Source organism: Meleagris gallopavo, chromosome 2 (assembly GCF_000146605.3).
Source record: "Meleagris gallopavo isolate NT-WF06-2002-E0010 breed Aviagen turkey brand Nicholas breeding stock chromosome 2, Turkey_5.1, whole genome shotgun sequence".
Classification (NCBI taxonomy): domain Eukaryota; kingdom Metazoa; phylum Chordata; class Aves; order Galliformes; family Phasianidae; genus Meleagris; species Meleagris gallopavo.
In genome coordinates this window covers 85160280-85183140 of record NC_015012.2, presented here as the reverse complement: position 1 = coordinate 85183140, position 22861 = coordinate 85160280, and the positions used below count along the sequence as shown (strand labels likewise).

General features: G+C 36.8%; 1 protein-coding gene across 1 annotated transcript in view; it reads right to left on the bottom strand.

Annotated features, from left to right (window-relative positions):
• The window catches only part of LOC104909956 (CUB and sushi domain-containing protein 1), a 71094-nt gene that overhangs the window by 14134 nt on the left and 34099 nt on the right, over positions 1–22861 (bottom strand). The window contains exon 2 of the mRNA XM_019613582.2: positions 6149–6363. Coding sequence (XP_019469127.2) covers positions 6149–6363 — 215 coding nt within the window. The remainder of the gene's footprint in view (positions 1–6148; positions 6364–22861) is intronic.

The window sequence follows — 22861 nt, the reverse complement described above, 5'->3', positions numbered from 1 at the left end:
GTCTTCAGGGACCTCCCCTGTTATCCAAGACCTCTCAAAAATGATGGAGAGCGTGATGGAGAGAGAAAATATGGTGTATCTTAAATCACATATACTTATATATGATTGTTGACAATAATCACATCAAATAAATAGATAAAGTAAATTTTTCAAATAAAGCAATTTTTCATCCAACATGTATGGATTGATTTGTGTATATAAATACATGTTTCCGTGTTCTCAGATACAATTTACTGAAGATGACTGTCCCTTGGCATCTTCCACTATGTTGACAGCTGAATATGAATGTCAGAATTAGAGTACTTGCAGAAAAGATAGCCCTTGTTTTCAACTTTCCCACATATATTCTTTCTCTGTTTTTAAAGAAATAAATTAAATGCATTGTTCCTATTTTTTTTTAATGAAAGATTTTGAAGATATATTTCATGTGATGTGATGCCAAGAATACACCATTTGTAAAATACATATTAAAAGAATCAGTGAACTTAAATCATATTTGAGAACTGTCTTTCTTATCATCTTCAGATTAGCTGAGAGAAAGAATACTTCAAAAGTAAAAAAAGAATTGTACTGAAATCCTAAATATACGTTAGTGTAATCTGGGTAATTGTTCTTCACAATATAGGTCAGAGAAAAAAACTTCTCAGATTGTCTGCTGTAAGGCAGAGAGCCTATGATGTACTCCTGTAGTGATGCATGTGTGTGGTGAGTCATAGATGAGAGTTTCTGTTCTGTTGTATGCTTTGTATATCAGTGGATGATAAAAATATAAATATGTCTGTTACCCTGGCTAATATAATAAGAAACACTTGTATCTGTCAGCGTCTGTTAATATTTCATTAAACAACAGACACTCAAATGCAAACATCCCTCCATAAAATCTGGTCTTGTGTACAAAAGCATCAGTATTTTGAAGGCACAAGCATACTGCTTTCATGCTATATGCAGAAACTTCAGCATTCAGTATAAACACAAATATTTTGAAAAAAAAACAACTATTTGAGGGTAAAAAATTAAGAAAATCTGTTTCCAAAGCAGTTCCAATATCTGTTTCATAACATCAGCATCAATTTTTCTTCAATCTCTTTAAATATCATATATTTAATAAGCCTTTCATGAGACAAAGTCCATTTCTTCCTAATGCTTACAATTCTATCTAAATCTGTTGCCTAGTATTCCCAGGCACTTTGTTTTCAGGGGAGAATATATGTAGAAGAGGTGGATAATGTTTTTCTTTTGACGACATAAATGAGTTATTCCTACTCTGCAAGACAACAAATTATTTTATTATTTTACCCCAACATTACAATATGCTCTGATGTACAATTATAACCAGCCTGCTTCTTTATTAAAAGTACAATATAGAAACAGAATTTAGTGTAACATGTTCATAGATAAAGTAAAAAGTAACATAACACTGTGATGTAAATATAATATAGAAGTTTCAAGAACTGAAGTTAAGAGGTCTTAAAAGATAGAGGGCTTAAAGGGCTAAAATATTAAGAGCATGACTAAGTACAAGGAGAAGACAAAGTCAGGAGGACAAAGAAAGCAGTAATTTAGGTAATGTAACATTCTTCTTTCTTTCAGAAGAAAAGTTTGAAGAAAATCTTGAGGTTACTAGGGACAATGTCATTATTTGGACCTCATGTTGAACCAGGAAAGACAAACAAATTTTAGCACTGACCAAGGAAGATTGGCAGAAAGACTGAATGACATGCAATGTGCTTAGACTGAATGGATCTTTAGCAATAATCTTTCTGACCCTACAAGATAAGGAAAAAACCAGGTACTAATTAGCATCTCAGGCTCTCAAATTCACCAGGAAATCTATGATTACTGTTTCTTTTTTGTTCATTAATCTTTTATAACCTTACTAGACGTCCATTTGGGAATCACCTCTAATGTTTTGAGTCCATAATTTTCTGTGTTCAAGAAATTCAGAAACCCCAGAAGAACCAGTGACATTTGTTACAGTTTCCTGTTCCTATCAAAAATCACAGCCAGAATACAAAACTGAATAAACGTTATAAATTTACATGAAAACAAGGAGAATACTATTCATGAGATTCCTTGTAATATGAAGATATGCTGTTGCATTTGCTAAGAAATTGTGACTGTACAAGTTTGCCTTCATTATGTACCATTAATCATTTTTCTCCTGGTTTGATTGCCCAGCCCCTTCATCACTTTCTACTACTCTGTCATCTCTAAGTGACTTGTGAATTGAACAACTTACTATGAATAATTTCCTCATTTCATCTGATAATTAGGTATGTTTAGACTTAGCAGATGACTGTTATGACAGTTTTCATTCCACATAGAACATATTACAACAACAAAACCTATGCCTTATGATAGTCTAAATTCTTCTGGGATTTATGGTCAGAATAAAAAACAACAACAAAAAACTCAGAGGTTAACTAATCTGCACTTACTGTCATTTTCTCACCTTTGAGAGGGAAAGATCATGGACCAGATACTCCTGGAAACTATGTGCTTAGGCACATAGAAGACAGGGACATGATATGGGAGAATGAGCACGGCTTCACCAAGAGTAATCCTTCTTGATCAACCTAGTGGCCTCTTCTGATAGTGTCACTATATCAATGGACAACGAAAGAGCAACTGATATCATCTATCTGGACTTCAGTAAGGCCTCTGACACGGTACTCCACAACATCCTTCTCTCCTGTCATGGTTTTATATTTTTTTTTGGTTTGGTTTGGTTCTCAGTATTCCGCATCAATACATCATGTAGTATACTGGGAGTTAAAGTGTTAATGCTCCAATTCCAGGCACCTATCCCAAACGTTACAGAAGTCATGGGATCTGGCCCTTCCGGGTGGGGCGGTCTCTTACTGCCTGGCAGTGGGTGCTGGAGGGTGCTTTCCTGGCCGTTCCAAGCTTTTCAGGTTTGAATCGGTATCGGGAACTCTCTCTCTCTCTCTCTCTCCTTGTTTTATTTGTATTTATTAGTCTCTAATTTCAATCAGATTGTATTATATTGTGTTATCTTGCATTCCGATATCATAATTAGTAAATAAGTTTCCTCCATAGATTGTTGCCGTCTGTTTTTTTGTTTTCCTCCTCCTTCCCATTTGTGAGCTGGGAAGGGGAGGGCAGGGGCCTACCGCCCCCCTGTCACGGGTGTAGATTGATCTCGTTAACTCCGTGACATCTCCAAATTGGAAAGATATGGATTTGATAGGTGGACTGTTCGAGGGATAAAGAACTGGCTGCAGGATTGAGACCAGAGGCTGGTGATGGCTCAAATGTCTGGATGGAGATTAGTGACAAGTGGGGTCCCACAGGGGTTAGAGCTGGAACAGAGCCTCTTTAATATCTTCATCAATGACATTGACAATCGGGCTGAGTGCACCCCCAGCAAGTTTACTGATGACACCAATATGTGGGGTGCTATCAACTCACCAGAGGGATGGGATGCCATCCAGAGAGACCAGGATAGGCTTCAGCAGTGGTCCCAGCTGAAAAATCTTGCACCTAGATTGAGGCAAGGCCTATACCAATAAAAGCTGGGGGATGAAAGGAGTGGGCACAGCCTTGACAAAGAAGGCCTGAGGTACTGGTGGATGGCATGCTTGACATGAGCCAGCAATGTGCCCTTGTAGCCAAGAAAGCCAACTGTATCCTGGGCTACATCAAAAGAAGCATGGCCAGCAGGTCGGGGGAGGTGGTCCTGCCACTCTTCTCTCTGCTGGTGAGGCCTCACCTGGAATACTGTGCCCAGATGTGGAGTTTTCAGTACAGGAGAGAAATAGACCTGTTGGAACGCACCACAAAAAATGATCCAAGGGATGATACACTTCTCCAATGAGGACAGGCTGAGAGAGCTGGGGCTGCTCAGCCTGGAGAAGAGAAGGCTCCAAGGTGACCTGATAGTGGCATTTCAGGATTTAAAGAGGAGCAACAGGAAATAAGAGGACAAAGTCTTTAGCAGGGTCTGTGACGACAGAACATGGAGAAATGGCTTCTAGCTTAAAGAATGTAGATTTAGGTTAGATATAAGGAAAAAGTATTTTACAGTGAGAGTGGTGAGGAACTGGAACGTGTTGCCCAGACATGCAGTGGATGTCCTGTCCCTGGAGACTTTCAAGGCGAGCATGGCTGGATCAGGCCTTGGCAATCAGATCTACCTCTCATGTCCCTCTTAATTGCATGGGAGTTGGACTAGATGACTTTTCAAGGTCCCTCCTAACTCTTAGTTTTCTGTGATTCTATGATTCTCCATTTCTACTTGTGTTTCTTTTTGTTGTTGTTGTTTGTTTGATCTCTGAATTTACAAGAAATTAGTCTTCTTTGGGAACACCAGTAATTTAGGCATCAAATTATAACTCTTATTTGCAAGCCAGTGAGATTCTAATACATACAGATATATACAGTTTTGATCCCACCCACTGTTAACAGTGTTGCTTTCATTCTTTTAAAACAGTAGCTGTGAACATTGAATATTCATTTAATTCCTCACACAGAAATATCCATTCCCAGTGACACAATTAGAATAATTTTGCTTTTCCTGCTGCTGTCAATTTTATGTTGGCTTTAATTACTATGAGATACTTTCTGCTGGCATAACTGATCATATCAGCTTACTGTAGCATATTAAAGAAAACAACTTATGCTTGTAACCACAATGCAGTTCACTGTTAGCTACACTACAGCAGCATTCTTCAGTGATAGGTGAGGATAAGTGTCATAGTTTTATATTTTTTTGGTTTTCAGTATTCCTCATCATAACATCATGTAGTGCACTGGGAGTTCAAGTGTTAATGCTCCAATTCCAGGTACCTATCCCTATTCATTACAGAAGTCATGAGATCTGGCCTTCCGGGCGGGGCGGTTTCTTACTGCCTTGCAGTGAGTGCTCAAGGGTGCTTTCCTAGCTGTTCCAAGCTTTTCAGGTTTGACTCAGTCTCAGGAACTCTCCTATCTTATTTGATTTATTAGTCTCAATTTCAATTAGATTTTATTATATTGTGTTATCTTGCATTCCAATATCATAGTTAGTAAAATGAGTTTTCCTCCATGATCGTTGCCGCTGTTTTTTTCCTTCCTTCCTTCCCATTTTGTGGGACCGGGGAGGGGGGAAAGGAAAGAGAGGCAGAGGCCTACTGCCCCCCTGTCAAGGGCGTAGATTGATCTAGTTAACTCCATGACAATAAGATCAATACAGGTACTCACAATTCTCAGAATACTGTCTGGAATTCTCAGTAAGACTTTAAAGCTAGTGGAGATAGATGTGAAGGGAAAGACTTAAAGAGAACAGTCAAACATAACTAAAGGCTTCTCAGTTTTCCAGAGAAATTAAGTCTCACCATCTCAAGGATAAGAAGAAATTACTTCTATATGGAGGCTATTAAATTGATTCTCCTCTCTCCTTTTTCTCCTGGAACAGGTGAAGCTCTTATTTCACTTCTGAAAACAGAAAAGTCACAGATGTTTTCCGCTTCTTCTTGAACGACAATTCTCTCCAGACAAAAGTTTGTTTTTAACATGTAATATCTATGTAGAAGTAAAATAAATTACAAATCAAACTGAGAAATGACTGTAGAATCTAGAATATCTTGACCTGGGAGAGACCCACAAGGATCATCTAGTCCAATCTGGCTCCACACAGGACCATGCAAAATCCAAACCATATCTCTCAGAACATTGGCCAAACACTTCTTGAATTCCAGCAACTTGGGGTCATGCCCACTGCCCTGGGAAGCTTGTTCCAGTGCCCAACCACCCTCTGATGAAGAATCCGTTCTCTAACATCCAACTTGACTCTCCCCTGATGCAGCACCATGCCATTCCCTCAGGTCCTCTCACTGTCATCAGAAAGCACAGATCAACACCTGCCCCTGCACTCCCTGTGAAGAGTTGTAAGCACACCACCCTCCTAAGCATCCTCTTTGAACAAATCAAGAGACCTCAGCTGCTCCTCAGACATCTTGCCCTTTAGGACCCTCCACCATCTTTGCAGCCCTTCTTTGGACACTATCTAATAGTTTTATGTGTTTCTTATATTGTGGTGCCCAAAAATGCTCACAGTGCTTGAAATGAAGCTAGCACTTCGACTAGCAAGGAGTGTTGTGTTCGATGTACCCCAGAATATATTTGGCCTTTTTCACTACAACGGTACCCTGCTGACTCATACTGAACTTGCCATCATTCAAAATCTCCAGATTCTTTTCTTCAGGGCTGCTCTCCAGCTTCTCATCCTCCAATCTGTACATATAACCAGGGTTGTCCCATCCCAGGTACAGAATCTTGAAGATACTCTTGTCAAATTTTATGCAGCTGCTGACTGTCCAGCCAAATAGTTTGTCAAAATCTCTCTGCAAAGTTTCTCCATCCCTGAGGGTGAACGATCTTGTCTATGTCCTCTCACAGTTTTGCTCATGATAACTTCATAAGATCTTTACCATAAGCTGCTGCACCTTCAAACAGCAAAAGATCTACCAAAAGACAATGCATCTTACTCAGATAGTTGCTAATTGGCCACAATATTCAATCTTCTTAATTAGCATGACAGTTTTTTAAATTTACAGAACAGTGAACAGAATCTAAATACAATTTTTAACTAATTATGAGATAGTGCAGAAATGTTTATTTTCAGTAATAACTCTGTTTATTTATCCAGTACAAACTTATACATACTTCAATAGGGGTGAGGTCTGATTCATTGTTTTCTGAGCACTCAATTTATTTAAGGCGCTAGAAATCAAGGACACAAATTTTGCCATTGTTTTCATGCTGCCAAGACATATATCTCTATGTTTTCTTTTTCTAGCACTCATTCTTCTGAAAACTGATTTGTGTCATTTTCTGCTCTTGTTACAAACTTAAGAAGAATCTCCAGAGAATTTTAGCATCTAGTATAGAGAATGAAAAAATGATTAATTTTGATATACTTGTATAAACAATGACATTAACTCTGAAGCTGTCGATTTTCTCTGCTTGTCATTACTCAGTATCTTCTTCATGTTGCTCTAGCAGTAAATAATTTCATTACAATCTTTAAATTGTGATCAATTTGTTTGACACTTGTGAAGGATTGTTTTGTGGAAACAAATCATATGGAAACAGACGTCTAAGGAGAAATTGGCCATAAAAAGGTAAAGGAAAAAGAAAAAGGAGATAGAAAGATGCTAGCTCGGACAAATATCAGTCTTTAATCTATTTTCAAGAATTATCCTTTATGATCAAAAAAGCAATTTACACATTTTGCATCCTCAATGCAACTTGATCATGTCACTCAAGAGATCCTGTCTCATTCCATGTACAACTGGGATGTCATGACAAAATAAAGTCTGCAAACTTGTACTACGAATTCTGAGGGTAAAGGAATAACTCAGTTCCTAACATGTAACTCATAAGGTTTTCATATTAATGAGCAGTCATGAACTAATCTAAACCACGAGAAGAAATAGGTTATTTGGTCAAACTTACTTAGACTGTATCTGTAACTGTAACCCAAGTTATACTTTTTTTTTTTTAATTATACTTTTTCAGTGAATTTGTTTTTCTATGTCAAATATAAATTCCCAATTTACCTACAGCATGTTATAAAAAATATAACGGACTTTTGACACTTACCACAACTTGAAGTTTGCATGTCTTCTATCTCCTATATCAGATAGAATGTAAAGTACCCCACTTTACTGGTATATATTTTAAATATTAATAATTATATTGTCCAGACATGCAGAGAACATTGATTACTTCTGTGCTTAAGTTGATTCAGAAAAACTAGGTCATTCAGAATGACAGTGGCTGATAGCTTCAGTGTTTACCTTGGTAAAAATTCTACAGAGTCACTTAGCCAGATGACTGTCCCAGATTTCTTTAGTCTCAATGAAAACATCTGATTATGGTTTTTATTCGGTGTTTTTTTCAAATCACTTTGTGGGTTTTATTCACTCTATTGACCAATTCTCTGTACGTGGAGCCTAGGTTCTCTTGTCTCTAAAAGACAGTATGTTGAGACTTGCAAGAAACAGACATGCCCTTTTTGCTAGCTGTGCAAAATGGTAGGTTGTTGTTCCAACCCAGATAACCAGTAAAAAGTCATTGTTTGTTATAGAAAAACAACTTATCAGATGCTAAGCTAAAGCTCTTTTTATAAGCTTTTTATGGCCTCTTTATTGTTCATATTCCTTGCCTTCATTCTTCTTGTTCAAGATGAACATTTATGAGTCCAAAGTCTCAATTTTTCCTTTTTTTTTTTTTTGAGGGGTATGAGAATTTCAATCTTGCTTCTTTGTCACTGGTTCAGTGTTCCGTTCTACACTCATTTCCCATGAGATACATTTGTAAAAGCTTGTCATATTTACCATCACCTCTTTGATAGGAATAAGTATTAATTATACCTTTGCTACTTCTATGTTTCCCTGCATGTTTTAGTGAACTCTTGACTATTTTCATTATTTGATTTCCCAGATTATAATTTGTGCTATAGGGGATGTTTTCAGTTCATATTCAGGGAAGTTTTCTTGGTTCTTTTTTTCCTTGCTTCTAGTAGTTTTCTCTCCCTGCATCTACTTTAGAGCACCTACTTTAGTCTTGCACCATAAATTTAGTGACTACTATCTTAAAATTTTAAATATTGACACATTTTTTCTGTTGTTGTTTTTGTTCATCAGAAAAGTAAATTCAAACCTACATATAGATATCTAAACCAAGGGACAACTTTTTTGAGTTGCAGAGAAACATCTGCAGTTGTCACTGACGATGCAAAGGGCTATGGTTTCTGAAATAACCAAAAACTTTGCCACTTTCATTTTATTTATGTTTTGATATAAATTGTACTTCTGTTCTGTAGATGTTAGAGAAGCTGTGATTCGTCCATGCTCTACAACACAATATATGGACACAGGAGAGGAAAACACCTTCTTCAGGGTGGGATGGGGAATAGTAGAAGCAAAGGCTGAAAAAAGAGTGAAGAGAATATCATATGTAAAAGAGACTGTGACATTAGGTATGGCATTTGACCACAGTGTCTGTAAAGTAGCTCAAGTCAAAATAGTTGTTAAAGTGGAAGTTATTGTGGCTGAAAGAGTACAAAAAAGCATTACTGCTAAGAAATTACAGAAAAAAATGGTGGATAAACATTTGAATAGATGATGAAAGCTAAATGTCAGAACTAAGAAAAAAGCAAATAAATTCTACAGATTTTATTTGCAGATAAACAAGGCCTAAAATAGACTGTGTCAATAGCTTGTCTACCCATTTCAGGCAGTATATATTAGAAATGTAAAAATCACATGTGGACTTCTACAAAGTAATTCAATTCTTTGACTGATTCTGAATGAATAATGTTCATCCCTCTTCTTGTGATTAAGTTGCATTCAGGGTATTCCTTTTCATATTTTTGTATGTATGTACTTTTTTTTGCATGTACTTTTCAGCAAAACACTTTTAAGTAATCACATTAAGTGTGAGTATTTATGGTATTCTTCTACCTGCAAAGTTCCAAATTTTCAGTTGAACATATATTGCAATGGGTCAGGAAAAAAAGAGAGGGAGAAGAAAAGGGAGAGGGCAAGGAAGAGGGAAAGAAAAAGGGTTGTTGAGTTACACTTGGTCTAAGTTAGACATAAAATATTCCTTTAAAAGACTAGCTTTTAATATAGGATGAATTTACATGAAGAATTTTTGTGATAACAGAGAATTTTCATGAAATTTTTAGGTTATATCAAAGTTATGCTGTGTGAATTGGATTTGTTTTTCTCTGTTGCAAAACCACTCAAAACAAACGTCCAGAATTCATAGGCAGAAAAGGTAATTTTTTTGTTAGCTAAACTTCACATGCATTACCAATCATTTGTAAGTTCAAGGTATAGACTGCTTCTGTTTCAAAAATAAAAGCTTGAATACTATTCATGAGTCAGAATGATGGAACTTAAAGATAGCGTTCACCCACCTCTAACCACAAGTTCAAATTGTATTTCTGTAGTGCAAGGAAAGGAAGGTAAAATTTCCTCTGAAGCTGACACATTGATAGACACAGGCACAGAAAGTTTCCATTACATCTTAAATTACACTTTCAGTAATGAAAGGATTGTGTCAGCACATTTAAATGTTTGCAAAGACATGCACCATTACCACTCTCCCCAACACAATTGTTGCAAGAGCTTTTCAGGTCTCAACACTTCCCCAGCCCTGGTATATGGAATGCTTCTTTAAAAACATTTAAGTAACATTATGTAATAATAAATCTCAAAATAATTCTAAGAAGGAAGCCTTTTTTTTCATTTTCCAGAGTATATGCCAGAAGTGTTTACTTGGTAGATCACACATAGAAGTAATTTTCTAATGTTTTTGTGAATTAATCTTTTGGGTTTTTAAAAAACTGAGTAATTCTACACAGAGCTAGCCCAGGTTTCTGAGATCATAGAACGGAATCATTGAATCACCAACATCAGAGAAGACCTCCAAGATAATCCAGTCCAACATTCCATCTACCACAAATATTTCCCCACTAAATCATGTCCTTAAGTACAACAACATCAAAATGTTTCTTGAACACCTCTAGGGATGGCAATTCAACCACCTTCCCAAGCAGCCCGTTCCAGTGCCTAACCACTTTTTTGGAGGAAAATTTTTTCCTAACATCCGACTCAAATATCATCTGGCACAACTTGAGGCCATTCCCTCTAGTCCTGCCACTAGTTATGCAAGAGACTGACCCCCCCCTCACCACTACCTTCTTTCAGAGAGCTGTACAGAGATAGAAGGTCTCCCCCGAGCATCCTAATCTCCAAACTAAATAATCCAATTTCCCTCAGCTGCTCTTTGTAAGACTTGTGCTTCAGTCCTCTCACCAGCTTCACTATCCTTCTCTGGACATGCTCCAGGGCTTCGATATCTTTTTTTTGCAGTGAAGGGCCTGAAACTAAACATAATACTGAAGGTGCAGCCTCACCACTGATGAGTACAGAGTGACAATCACTTCCCTGCTTCTGCTGGCAACGCTATTTATAATGCAATCTAGGATGCCACTGGCCTTCTTGGCAACCTGGGCACACAGTTGGCTCATGTTTAGTTGAGCATCGACCAACACCCCAGGTCCTTCGTTTCCCCACAGTCTTCCGGCCACTCTACCCCAAGCCTCTAATATTATCTGTAGTTGTTATGGCCAAAGTGCAGGACCTGGAAATTGGTCTTGTTGGCCTCAGCCCAGCTATCCAGCCTGCCCAAATCCCTCTGTGGGGCCTTCCTACCATTCTCCCAGCACTTCCTACACTTCCTCCCAGCTTGGTGTCATCTGTAAATTTACTGAGGGTGCACTCAGTCCCATCATCCAAGTCATTAATAAAGATAGTGAAGAGGACAGGCCCCAATACTGACCAAATCTTAAAACTAACGCACAGGAACTCCATGTTAGTTTGTGTGGACACAAAAAGTAGATGACACACAAAAATCAAAATATTGTTGGTTAAGCATCTTCATTTTAAAATCAATTTCAGAAAGAGTTCTGTCTAAACCTTGCTTTATTTCTCCTGAAAAAAAATTCAAACATATTTGCCAAAAAAAAAAACCCAAAAAACAAAAAAAAAACGCACCTCAAAAATGTATGATTTACCAGTCCTTTCAAGGACAGATCAGAAAGTCTTTCAAAGGTGAAAAATAACTTGTGGGTCATTCCTGGGATATTGGTATGTGAACCTTATGAATAATGTAAGGTAAAAAGAATCTTACTTTAGTCAGAAGCAGCACAGAATGCCTGTCAGTAGTAAATCAACTTGTCTGACATTTCTACATAGTAAGACATGTCTCAAAATGCAACATAAAAATAAATGAACGTGTACCACAAAGAAAAAGAGGAAGGATTAACTTCGGTCAAAAGTTCTCAAAATGAATTTCTTGAAGTGGCTGGTAAGCTGACAGTATAATAGCTATGGAGGGTTTCTTACATCCTGTCAGAACTGACTGACTTGCTGTAGAATGTCAACTAGGTATCAAGCTATTGCTAGTAATAGAAAATATTGTTTGATGAAAAAGCATAAAACAAAATGAATTTTCTTCTGAGGACAAAATGAGGATAAAACATAGGGTTTTTTTTTCAAAAATAAGTGTAAGATTATACCGGCTTAGCCAGTTTATCTTAATTAAAAATAGAAACGTGGAAATATATAATACATATTTTACAGTATCCTCTTTCTTTTAAAACTCTCTTGAAATAGTGTGCATATTTATTCCTTATACTGAGAGAAAGTTAGAATAAATAATCTAAAAGTGAAATACTTCTGCTACCAAATTTAGTAACTTTATGTAGAGTCTGTATAAAAAGGAGAGAGTATGTGAAGAACTGAAAGAACTGGAAATTGAAACTTACAGAGTGCGAGTAAAAATAATTACAATTGAAGAGAGTGTAAAGGGAGCTGTGCTTTAAAGACCCAAATTGAAAGGGTTTACTATATTGCCTGTGAGAATGAGTATACAATTACAAAAATTTGTACAGCACTTATAGGAGCTTTTCTCTTTAAGAAATGCAAAATTTAATGAAAATGCATTATACTATGCTAGTGTTGATAGCTATGAAAAAAAAACTGAAAGAAAACACAGCAGGTGTGCTAAATATTAGACATTTCTGGGTTTGTGTTGATTAATAGTTCAGTTTTACATGACCTTTAAAATCATGTTTGCTTTTGAATATAGAAATAGTACTCGCAAAAGCTCTGTGAGAAATGAAGCAATGGATTCAACAGTCACAATATATTTGAAAAAAAAGTACACAATAAGTAAAGCTGTGAAATGTTTTTGAACAATAAAAAGTCTCAAATTATTATTACTTCTCAATAGTCCCTATTTTACAAGTGAGTTGGCATGAGCACTAAATTATGTTAATATTCTTGAAAACAATTCTTAAAACGTTGCTCTACAATACAGTCTTTTCCTATCTTAGGCTCACATTTGAATTTTTATTCTCTGTTCTTTAGTATTTCTTTATTTTTTAAAGTTTTTTCTTTATTCATGAAGCTGTTGAGTTTAGTTTAGTAGCTATCTAGTGCATATCATATTTATCACTAGGAGTGTTCCAGGGCTCGAATCTAGAACCAGTCCTGTGCAACACCTTTATTAATGATCTGGATGCAGGAGTGGGATGCATCCTCAGCAAGCTGGCTGATGACACTGAACTGGGATGTACTGCTGACTCGCTGGAGGGATGAAAAGCCTCACAGAGGGATCTAGCTAGATTAGAGCACTGGGCAATGAACAAGAGCATGAAGTTCAACAAAGGAAAATGCATGGTGTTCTGATAGAGTAAGACTGGACAGACATGTAGATGAGTGGCTGGAGAGCTACTCAGCAGAAAGGGACCTGGAGGTGCTCATGACAGCAGGCTCAGCATGAGCTGGTAGTATGCCCTGGCAGCCAAAAAGGCAAACTGCATCTCAGCCAACCAGTCAAAAGAAGTGATTCTTCTGCCATATTTAGGATTGGTGCAGCTTCACTTTGAATAAAGTGAAGTTCTGGGGTAAAAAAGGAAATTAAGATATTTCAAGGATATTATCCATGAAAGCATCTATAGAGGAGGACAAGGCTGGTAACAAGACTGGAATAGAGGAGGTAACAAGGCTGTCCTATGGGGAGAGGCTGAGAACATTTGAGCTGGAGAAGATGGGAAAATCTTGTTGCTCACTGCAGCTCCCTGAGGGGGGGGAGGGGAGTGGCTCTGTTTCTGGGAATCAATAGCAGGACATAAGGGAATGACAAAAAGTTGCACTAGGAGAGAAACAGACTGGGCATTAGGAAAAAATTATTTGCATTGGGGGTGGGGTCAAACAGGCTTTCTAGAGAGGTGTCATGCCTGTCAGTGGTCAAGAGATTCTAGAAGGAGAAAATAGTACAATAGGTAATTTAGTCTAGACTATCTGTTGGATTTGCTCCAATAATAAATTAAATTTAATAATTTTTAGGACAAATAGAATTAATTGTTAAATGCAATTTATAAAAACAAAAATATTATTGAGAGTACCAAAAAAAAAAAAATCTACTTTATACTGGGTGCTTTTTAAAGTTCTAAATAATACATTTTATTTCCTTACTACTAACATACGTTTTTTTCTTAGCTCATGTGAACTATGAGTTCAGAAGAAGATGGAACACTGTTTGGATTTTTTTTATCTAAAAAAATGCAAAGTAAATGTGCATGTATATACGTGTGATGGAGATCAAGAGCTGAGAAGTGCACGAGCATCTATTTGAATTAAAATTAATAACTGAATGTCACTTAAATTGAGCAGGTTATTGGTGTGGAAAAGAAAAGGAGCAGAGAAGGTGACTTAGGCAAATCTGATTGAGATGAACTGAGCTACTTGGGAAATGAAGCACTCTCATTTTCCCATCATCTCCTAGACTTCAAAGAAAGTAGAAATAAGTAAGACAAAGCTTAAGGCCTTGAGAGACCAAAGAAATGGTTATTATTACAATGTTTTTCTAAGACAACATCTAAACAGAATGATAGAACAGCTAGATGGATGGAAAACCTAATAGATGGAGCAATTAATCCTGAAAATTATTTCCAGTCACGTGAAAAACATAAAACATATGGGAGTAGCCTGTATGGAATCACAAAGGAGAAATATTTTACCAACTTGAAAATCTTCTACCATGAAATGACTGACCTAGTAGAAGAGGGGAGAGCAATGGAAATTGTTTACCTGGATTTCAGTGAAGCTTTCAGCACTGTCTCCTAGAAGGTTCTCATAGAGGAACTGAGAAAGTATGGACTGGATGAGCACGCCACAGTGTGGATAGAAAACTGGATGAATAGCTGGGCCCATAGAATGGTGATCCAGCATGAAGAAGAATTGGAATCTTTATTAACAATTAAGATGATTGGCAGAGTGTTGTCTCACATATTTGTTGATGATTAAAAAACAGGGAGGAATGGCTAGTACACCATGGCTTTGTGCTCCCATCCAGAGGGACATGGGCAGGCAGGCTGGAGAAAGGATAGACAGTATCCTCATGAAGTTCAACATGAAGAAGTACAGAGTACTACAGCTGGGGAAGAACAACCCCAGGTACTAGGACTTACTGGAAACATTCAGTTGGAAAACGAGGGGTCCTGATGGATATCGATATGTGAGGTAGCAGTATGCCATTTCCTGCAAAGGAGGTTAAAAGTATCCTTTGCTGCATTAGACAAACTATTGCCAGCAGGTTGAGAAAAGTGGCTTTTCCCCTTGTGAGGCCGTAACTGTAATGCTGTGTCAGTTCTGAGCTCCTCAGTACCAGGAAGTAAAGGACTTACTGAAGAAAGTCCAACAGAAGGCCATGAAGATAATGAAGGCATTCAAGCATCTCTCCTATGAGAAGAGGCTGAGAGAGCTAGGACTATCCAGCTTAGAGAAGAGAAGGCTCAGGGGGGATTTTAGCAGTGTCTGTACAATTACTTAAGAGAAGATGCAAAGAGGATGGAGCCGGCCTCTTTTCACACACTGAGACACAAGAGCTTTCATCTGAAGAGCAGTAAGTACTTTACTGTGACTACAGACTGAGCACCTGACACACATTGCCCAGAGGCTGTGGACTCTCCTCCTTGAAGATCTTCCAAAGCTGCCTAAGGGAGATTATGTAAGCCAGGCACTTCCATAACATCATGGGCTATCAACAAAATGAAGAAGACACATTGTATTCTATAGCTGTGCTACCTCTGACAATAAATGATCAGTGAACAAGTACGTAGGAAATAGCAATCAAAACAGCACTGAGGGGGCAGAAGTCACCAAACTTGTCAATCCATACCACTTGAGAAACTATGGATGCTGTGCAAATACCCAGACCATGCTGATCCTGACAGGAGAAGGAAGTGGGTAAGACAGGTAGGTGGGAAAGAATTCACCCTCTCCTAGACTGAGATTCACTCCATCCATTGCTGCCTTAGTAGTGTACCCAGTGTAAGTACTAAATTCCTCTCACCTTGCAAGCATTTCTGTAGAACTGGGAAAGTCTCATAGACAGGATATTCTGCTATATTGACTAAAGATACTACCTAGGAGGCTTTGAATGGTTCATTACACACACACACAAGAAAAAAATAAGAGCAGGGAGCACCTGTCCCAAAGGAAGCACCTGGGAGCTCTTTCCACCAAGTGACAGTGTCCAGCATGGCAAATGCTGCTTGCCCTCATCAATCCTAGATCATATAACTTGTTTAATGACAATCCTCATAAGCACAATAGCTGCAATCCACCAAGCCTGCTACACCATAGTAATAGTTAAAAAAATAAAAGAAGAAAATACCAAATAGATCAAGTTATTCATGTCCCCTTTCCTTTCCTCATACATAAAACTTTTACCAGCCTACTTGACTCCTTTTGCTCTGCTCCCTTCCCCAGCTACTCAGCTACATCTCTACATTTCCAACCTCTATCAACCTTTGCTATTCCCTGAAATGAAAAGCCAGAAACAAAATCGTTATGAATTACACATTTGTTTATAAAGTCAGAGCAAAATGGGAGGTGAGTTGTGGGAAATGAAGGAAAAAATGGAGGAAATGGATCAAAAAAAGTATATATATAAAAAAAAAAGATAAGAAATTTATGCCTGGAGATCAGAAAAATCTAGCAGTCAGACAGCAAAAATTCAAATACTGTGCAGTAGATAGTAGTGGTGGTGGGGAGAAGGGACAGTGAACTGGTATTTGTTCTTTTCATTATCTGACCCATGTCAAGATGATCAGAATAAAGCATTTCTGGGTGATCCTAATTCTCCCTGAAGGATTCAGAAGCTCCTGGAGATTCTGCATCCAGCCTTTCCAAAATCAAAGGCTTCCTGAAGAATCTATCAACAAAGACCATTCAAGACTGACAATTAACCCCATGTCACCTCTCCTGCATATTGCTCCACATCTGGAAGGCTATGAACAGGGCCATTTGGCCCTTCATAATCCTTTTTAGTTAGTTGACCAGTGGCTGACAACCCAATCTGTCTCTGCATAGTTCAGAAGGTCATCCCCTTCTTCTGACCAAGACAGACCTCTTCTCCAGATGTCTCTGTGAGAGAAACACATCAGATAAAACATGTAAATCCCTGTTAGTGCCCTTTCTTTTTCATTGCAAGTTGTATGAGGAGGGATCTGGCATCGTGTGTCATCTCAGGTCCCTTTCAGGTGGGTGGAGTGCAGTTTCTCACCTAGCATATACCAATAAGTTTGATTAGCCTTCTGAAATGAGGACATGTTCTTATGGTAAGTGTTTGGAAAACTTCAATCTGTTGGACACATTCTGCGTATACTTTTCACACACTGAGAGGAAAGAGTTCGTTATGAAATGCGCAGCAGCTATTCTATTTTAATTCCAGCTGCTAAATGTGATGTTTATTAGCCTTTATAGCAGGATTATATTAGAGCTCATTTTGATGAGCATTCCTAGTGACAATCCAGCATTTAGAGACTCCCGAGTCTGTAAGACTCTATTTATCCCAGAAAATTTAGCAAAGAATGCTCCTGAGCATTGGAGTTTATGCTCCATGTCATTTATGCTATTCAACATAAGAATAGTTTGTGTTAACTAGTACTCTCCCAAATATTTCTCAGTATGAGACAATGATCCTTCCTAGTCATTGCAGTTAATGTTATCATGCTGTTTTGAAGTCTAAAATAGCATAGATGTGGGTCTGGCTAAGGTAACTGCCCTCAATACAAGGGTGTTTAATTTGCTGGCACTGATATAACCAGTGACAAATACATAGTTTAGATCCTTGCAATTAGGCTCCTAAAGTACAAACTGAAAGTCTTATATTTTATAGATTCCAGGTTGAGGCTTTTTTGTTTGTTTTTGTTTTGGCATGTTATTGTTTTTATTGTAAAAAAAAAAAATCACTAGATATGTAATGCAGAACTTCTGTCTATCTTACACGAAACCATCCAGGATTGGAGGGATAACAAAGACATAATTTCTTCTGACAAATTCATTCACAGGATTATTTTATACAATGACAAAAGCATTTGCCTAATTTTCCCTTTTAATTCATGTCTACAATTTCAAGCATGACCATTTCTGTCGTCCTTTCTGAGATGAAAAAGCAGTTCAGTATTCCCATGAATAAACTGTAGTAGAATGTAATCAGGTTACACATTCTATCTTCTTTTTGATCAAATATTTTACATTTCTTTCTAAAGGTATTCCTTCTGGCCCTTAAATCACATTTTTATTTTTGTATTACAACCTCTCAAAATTTTCTGACATCCTATTTCCAAAATGGACTGATGAAATATTTGCAAAATTTAATACAGTTTCAAGTATGATGAAGCTTTCCTGTTCAGTATACTCTAGTTTTATATCTACTAGCTCAGTACATCATATTTTAACACAGCATCACAGTAAACATGGTTGATAATTCTTTTCAGGAATATTATGTTTTAGGATCTAATATCTCATTTTATAAGGATGGCTCGAATATCCTATTTTTAATTTTCAATTATTTTTGAAGTTATGTTAGTAAATAAGACTAAGTAATCGTAAACTCATAGGATGGTTTGGGTGGAAGAGACCTTTAAAATCATCTAGTTCCGACCCCCCTGCTATAGGCAGGGACACCTCCCTCTAGACCAGGTTGCCCAAAGTCCCATGCAGCCTGGCTTGAACAGCTCCAGAGTGGATGCATCCACAGCCTCTTTGGGGAACCTGTTCCAGTGTCTCACCACCTTAAAGAATTTCTTCCTCATATATAGTCTAAATCTACTATCTTCCAGTTCAAAACCATTTTTCTTTGTCCTATCACTAAATCTGTTTTTTATCAAACAGATCAAAATTTTGCTCATTCTCCTGCAGTCACTTGTATTATCTGCATTTTATTTCTTTTCAGCAAAAATGTAATTCTTAGCAGCAGCCCCATAGATATTTTCCAGCATCGCTCTTTTAGAGATAATTCCTCATTACCAGTTTGAGAACCAGCTCTTAAACAACTCAGGTTGCTATCTATTTGTTAATTATTGTGTACAACCAAATCAGTTGCCTTTTTTTTTTTTTCATAGAATCTCAGAATCGTAAGGATTGGAAGAGACATTGAGAACACCTAGTCCAACCTCCCTGATAATGTAGGTTTCCTACAGTAGGCTACACAGGAAAGAGTCCAGTCAGATTTTGAATATCTCTAGAGAAAGAAAATCCATAGCCTGTTCTAGTGCTCTGTCAGCTTCACAGTAAATAAGTTCTTCTCTACGTTCATGTAAAACCTCCTCTGTTCCAGTTTGTTCCCATTATCACTTGTCCTGGCACAGCCAAGAAGAGCCTTGCCCCATCCACCTAAGTCCTACCAATTAGATATTTTTAAGCACTTTATTACCTCCTTCCAATCACAAAATTAAAGGTGAAAAATTTAAATGAGGATGAAATATGTTATTTTTGTTCACTAACTTTATCTCTAATCATTGCACTTTGCAATGATTTTTTGCAAACATTTCTTTGCTAAAGCGTCTTTCATTCCTTACCTTCTTTACAAAATTTTATGGAACTATGTTATTTTTCTGAAATATTTAGCTTCTTTAATGAAAACTGTGTATATAATCGAAGTCAATCCTTTCAGCTGTCACTTGTATTTTCTCAGTCTTTACTTTGAATTTACTTCTAATGTTCAGTATGTCATTTCATCTCTAAAAGCAGCTGTGGTTTGAGGCTCTGATTCAATAGATCCTTTTTGACTTAATTTTAAACTTTTTACATTCTAGAAGATATTAAATTCTTCTCAAAGATACTTAAATCAGGTATTTTTTCATTTGCATTACTGTTTAATATTTCCCTCTAAACAAATTTTAGTTATGATTTCCCACAGCATAAGTAAACATAAACATTTTGTACATGAAGATATATAAAAGGACTTTGGTTTTTATTTGGCGTTAGTTTTGTGTGATGAAAGATCATATCCTCAAAATCCTCCTCCATCTGCTGATCTTCAAATCAATTAATTACCAGTGTTTCTTCCTGTTAAATCTACCAGGCACATAAATTCCTACTTGTGGCAAGTTACCTATTGCTTGGTTAGAAGAAACATTCTCAGGCTAGGAAACGTCTCTGTATATTTTATCTGCAAGGCATAATCCAGAAGGAGTTCTTAGAAAGTTTTACCAGGTCAAAAACTGCATTGCAAAGAGGAAGAGGTAGAGGTAAGGATAATGTCTTATCATCTGCTTTCAACAGCCGAGTGCTTGTTGCAATGTTCTTGATGATTTGATCATCCCAGGGTTTCTCCTCCGGCTAAGGAAGCTATCTGAACTAGGATCTTGCACATCTGATCTGAGCATTCCAGCAGTACTCCGTTGGATGCAAGAAGGAAAATCATGTTTGGGGGCGTCCTGGTGAAAATTAGAACATTTTAAAAGGAGCTGATATAAATAATCTGCCCAGCTTCAAACAATTCCTCTTATGAAACCTAATGGAAGGATTTATGTTCTTCAGGACAAAAGTAAGATGCTTAAGCATTTATCTTGCCTTAGTGTTTCTAGGGATTATAGATGGCTCTACTTATCTTGCTGCTCCTCATGGATCTTAAAAGCAAATTCTTACCTCTCCTATCTTTTCTTCATGGGCTGTGAGCACACAACTTGATGCTGAAGTTTCTACCAACCAGCAGAGCACATCTGAAAATTAAGCATTGCAAAACTGAGTTCAAGTTGACCTGTGAATGAGGCTACAAGTACATTCACATTTCTATATTATTACTACATATGCCTATATTTAAAAATATTTATATATTTATACAAACATATATGTTTAGGAGTATCTTTTACTTTGTTATATCATATACATAACTACTAGTTAGTTTTGAGTGGCTGGCTTTTTGTCTGACACAGTGAGGTCCAAACTACAATCCTCTGCTCTTTGTTCAAAACACATTTTGTGTTAGAAGTCTGCCATCTACAAATTTTTGAAACTCTAATACTAGATTACTGTTGACTACATGACACAGAAAGTCTTCTGAAATGGATCCCTAAAACACTGATTTTTTAAATCCTTTTTTGTGTGTGTGTGCATTATAGACATGCATAAAACTAATTTATTTTATTTGTTCAAAGGCAGCATTCTGCAGAAAACCTCTTTCTCTTCTAACTTCTAACCTCTGTTCTCTCAAGCTTTAAACCATATACATTCGGGCTTCTGTGATTTCAAATTAGTAATCATGCTAGAGCTTGTAGCAATGCATTTGATGTAGTTTATTGGAGTTTGAAATTAAAATCAGCTTTATAAAATGAATTTTCCATTTTTAGTAAATAAGATGGATATGGAGCTCTCACTTGTGATACTGTTTATGACCTCACTGCTCTACAGAGCTAGCAGGTGCCAGCTGGAAATATTTTTGTTGTTTATGGGAGCAGCTGAGTGTGGCTCTTAAATGACTTTGCATCCCCAACAAACAGAAAAGATACTTTCTATCAATGGTTTGTCTAGAATCCAGAATTATTTCTCTAAGTAGATCACGAGGGAAAAAAACAATTTTCAGAAGCTGACATTGCAGCTTGGCAATGCTGAAAAAATGAACAATAGTTCACTTGTGTGGTGCACATAGAGGATGATTTAGAGTAAGAGGTAAAAATGATTCCCTGATAATTAATGCCTCAATATCTCCTTTGATGTCAGTGATTATAGCTTATTTTAATGTCAGAAAGAAAGTCAGATCATTCTGAGAGATGCACAATTTTAACAACTGGGTATATTACAAAATATTAACAGAAGGATAGATTGTGAAAATGAGAAAGGAAGCAAGGACATACATATATCTTAAGTTTCTTCCAAAAGTGAACTGCAGACATATTCCACCACACGCTTGAAACCTGAATCACTAATTTCCTAAGTTGCCAACAAGTAAATCAAATACTTAAATCCTTTGCATTAGTATACAGTAAAATAAATAAATAAAATTGTTTGGAATTTCAGGTTTTGATTATGAAAACACTAAAAATTGTTATATACATAAGCATCTTCATTTCAGCATTATGTACATCTAGGTGCTTTCAGAACCAGCCCTCAAACATTAGAATCAGAAATACCTCTGGTTCCATGTGATCCATCACTCACATGCAGGATGCAGGCTTGTGGGCAAATAAACAAGTTGTTGGTTTTTGTTTTTTTTTAATTAAAAAAAACAAAGTTATCTGGGATACAAAGTCCTATTCTAATATCTGAATGATAAGTGCAGGATAACTGGAGATAGGTCCTATGCCAGCAGACAACATCCGAAAATTTTTGTCAACTTACATAACGCTTGGAAACTCAAAGTGACCCGATTAAGATTCTGCTAAACAATCTAATGTAATGCAAAAATCACTACCTGAAATTTATAAGTATAAAATCGAATAGAAGAAAAATATTTGGAAGAATAGGTCACACAAAAGCTGAAAATCTAAAATTAAATATTTAATTAGAACTCTGAGTTTGCTTTCAAGGTAGGTGGAATTGCACAGGCTATATTACAATCTTTTATAGTTTCTTTCCTTTTTTTTTCCCGTTTTTTTTTTCCAAAAAGAATACTGTTTATTTTTAACAGGTCACTTTAATATTAATACATGTGTAATAGGATCAGAACTGAAAATCTGCTAAAGATGGTAAATTTTACATTATTGGGAAAATTACAATTTGTTTTGTATTGTAAAAACATTTATTTTTAACAATTTACCTACATTAATCAAAAAAGTACAGCATATTTAATAATTTTACAAATTCTTCATAAAAAATATATCTCTGTACAAAAAGTTCTTTTGCACCTACTTCATGTCACAGCAGCATGTAGTGAAATGGCAGAATGAAATACTGGGAATGAAAATTAGATTGACTTGATCATAATGACGGCATTCTTTCCCAATCCCCCCCACCCTCACCCTCCCACCTATTTGTTGTGTTGTTTT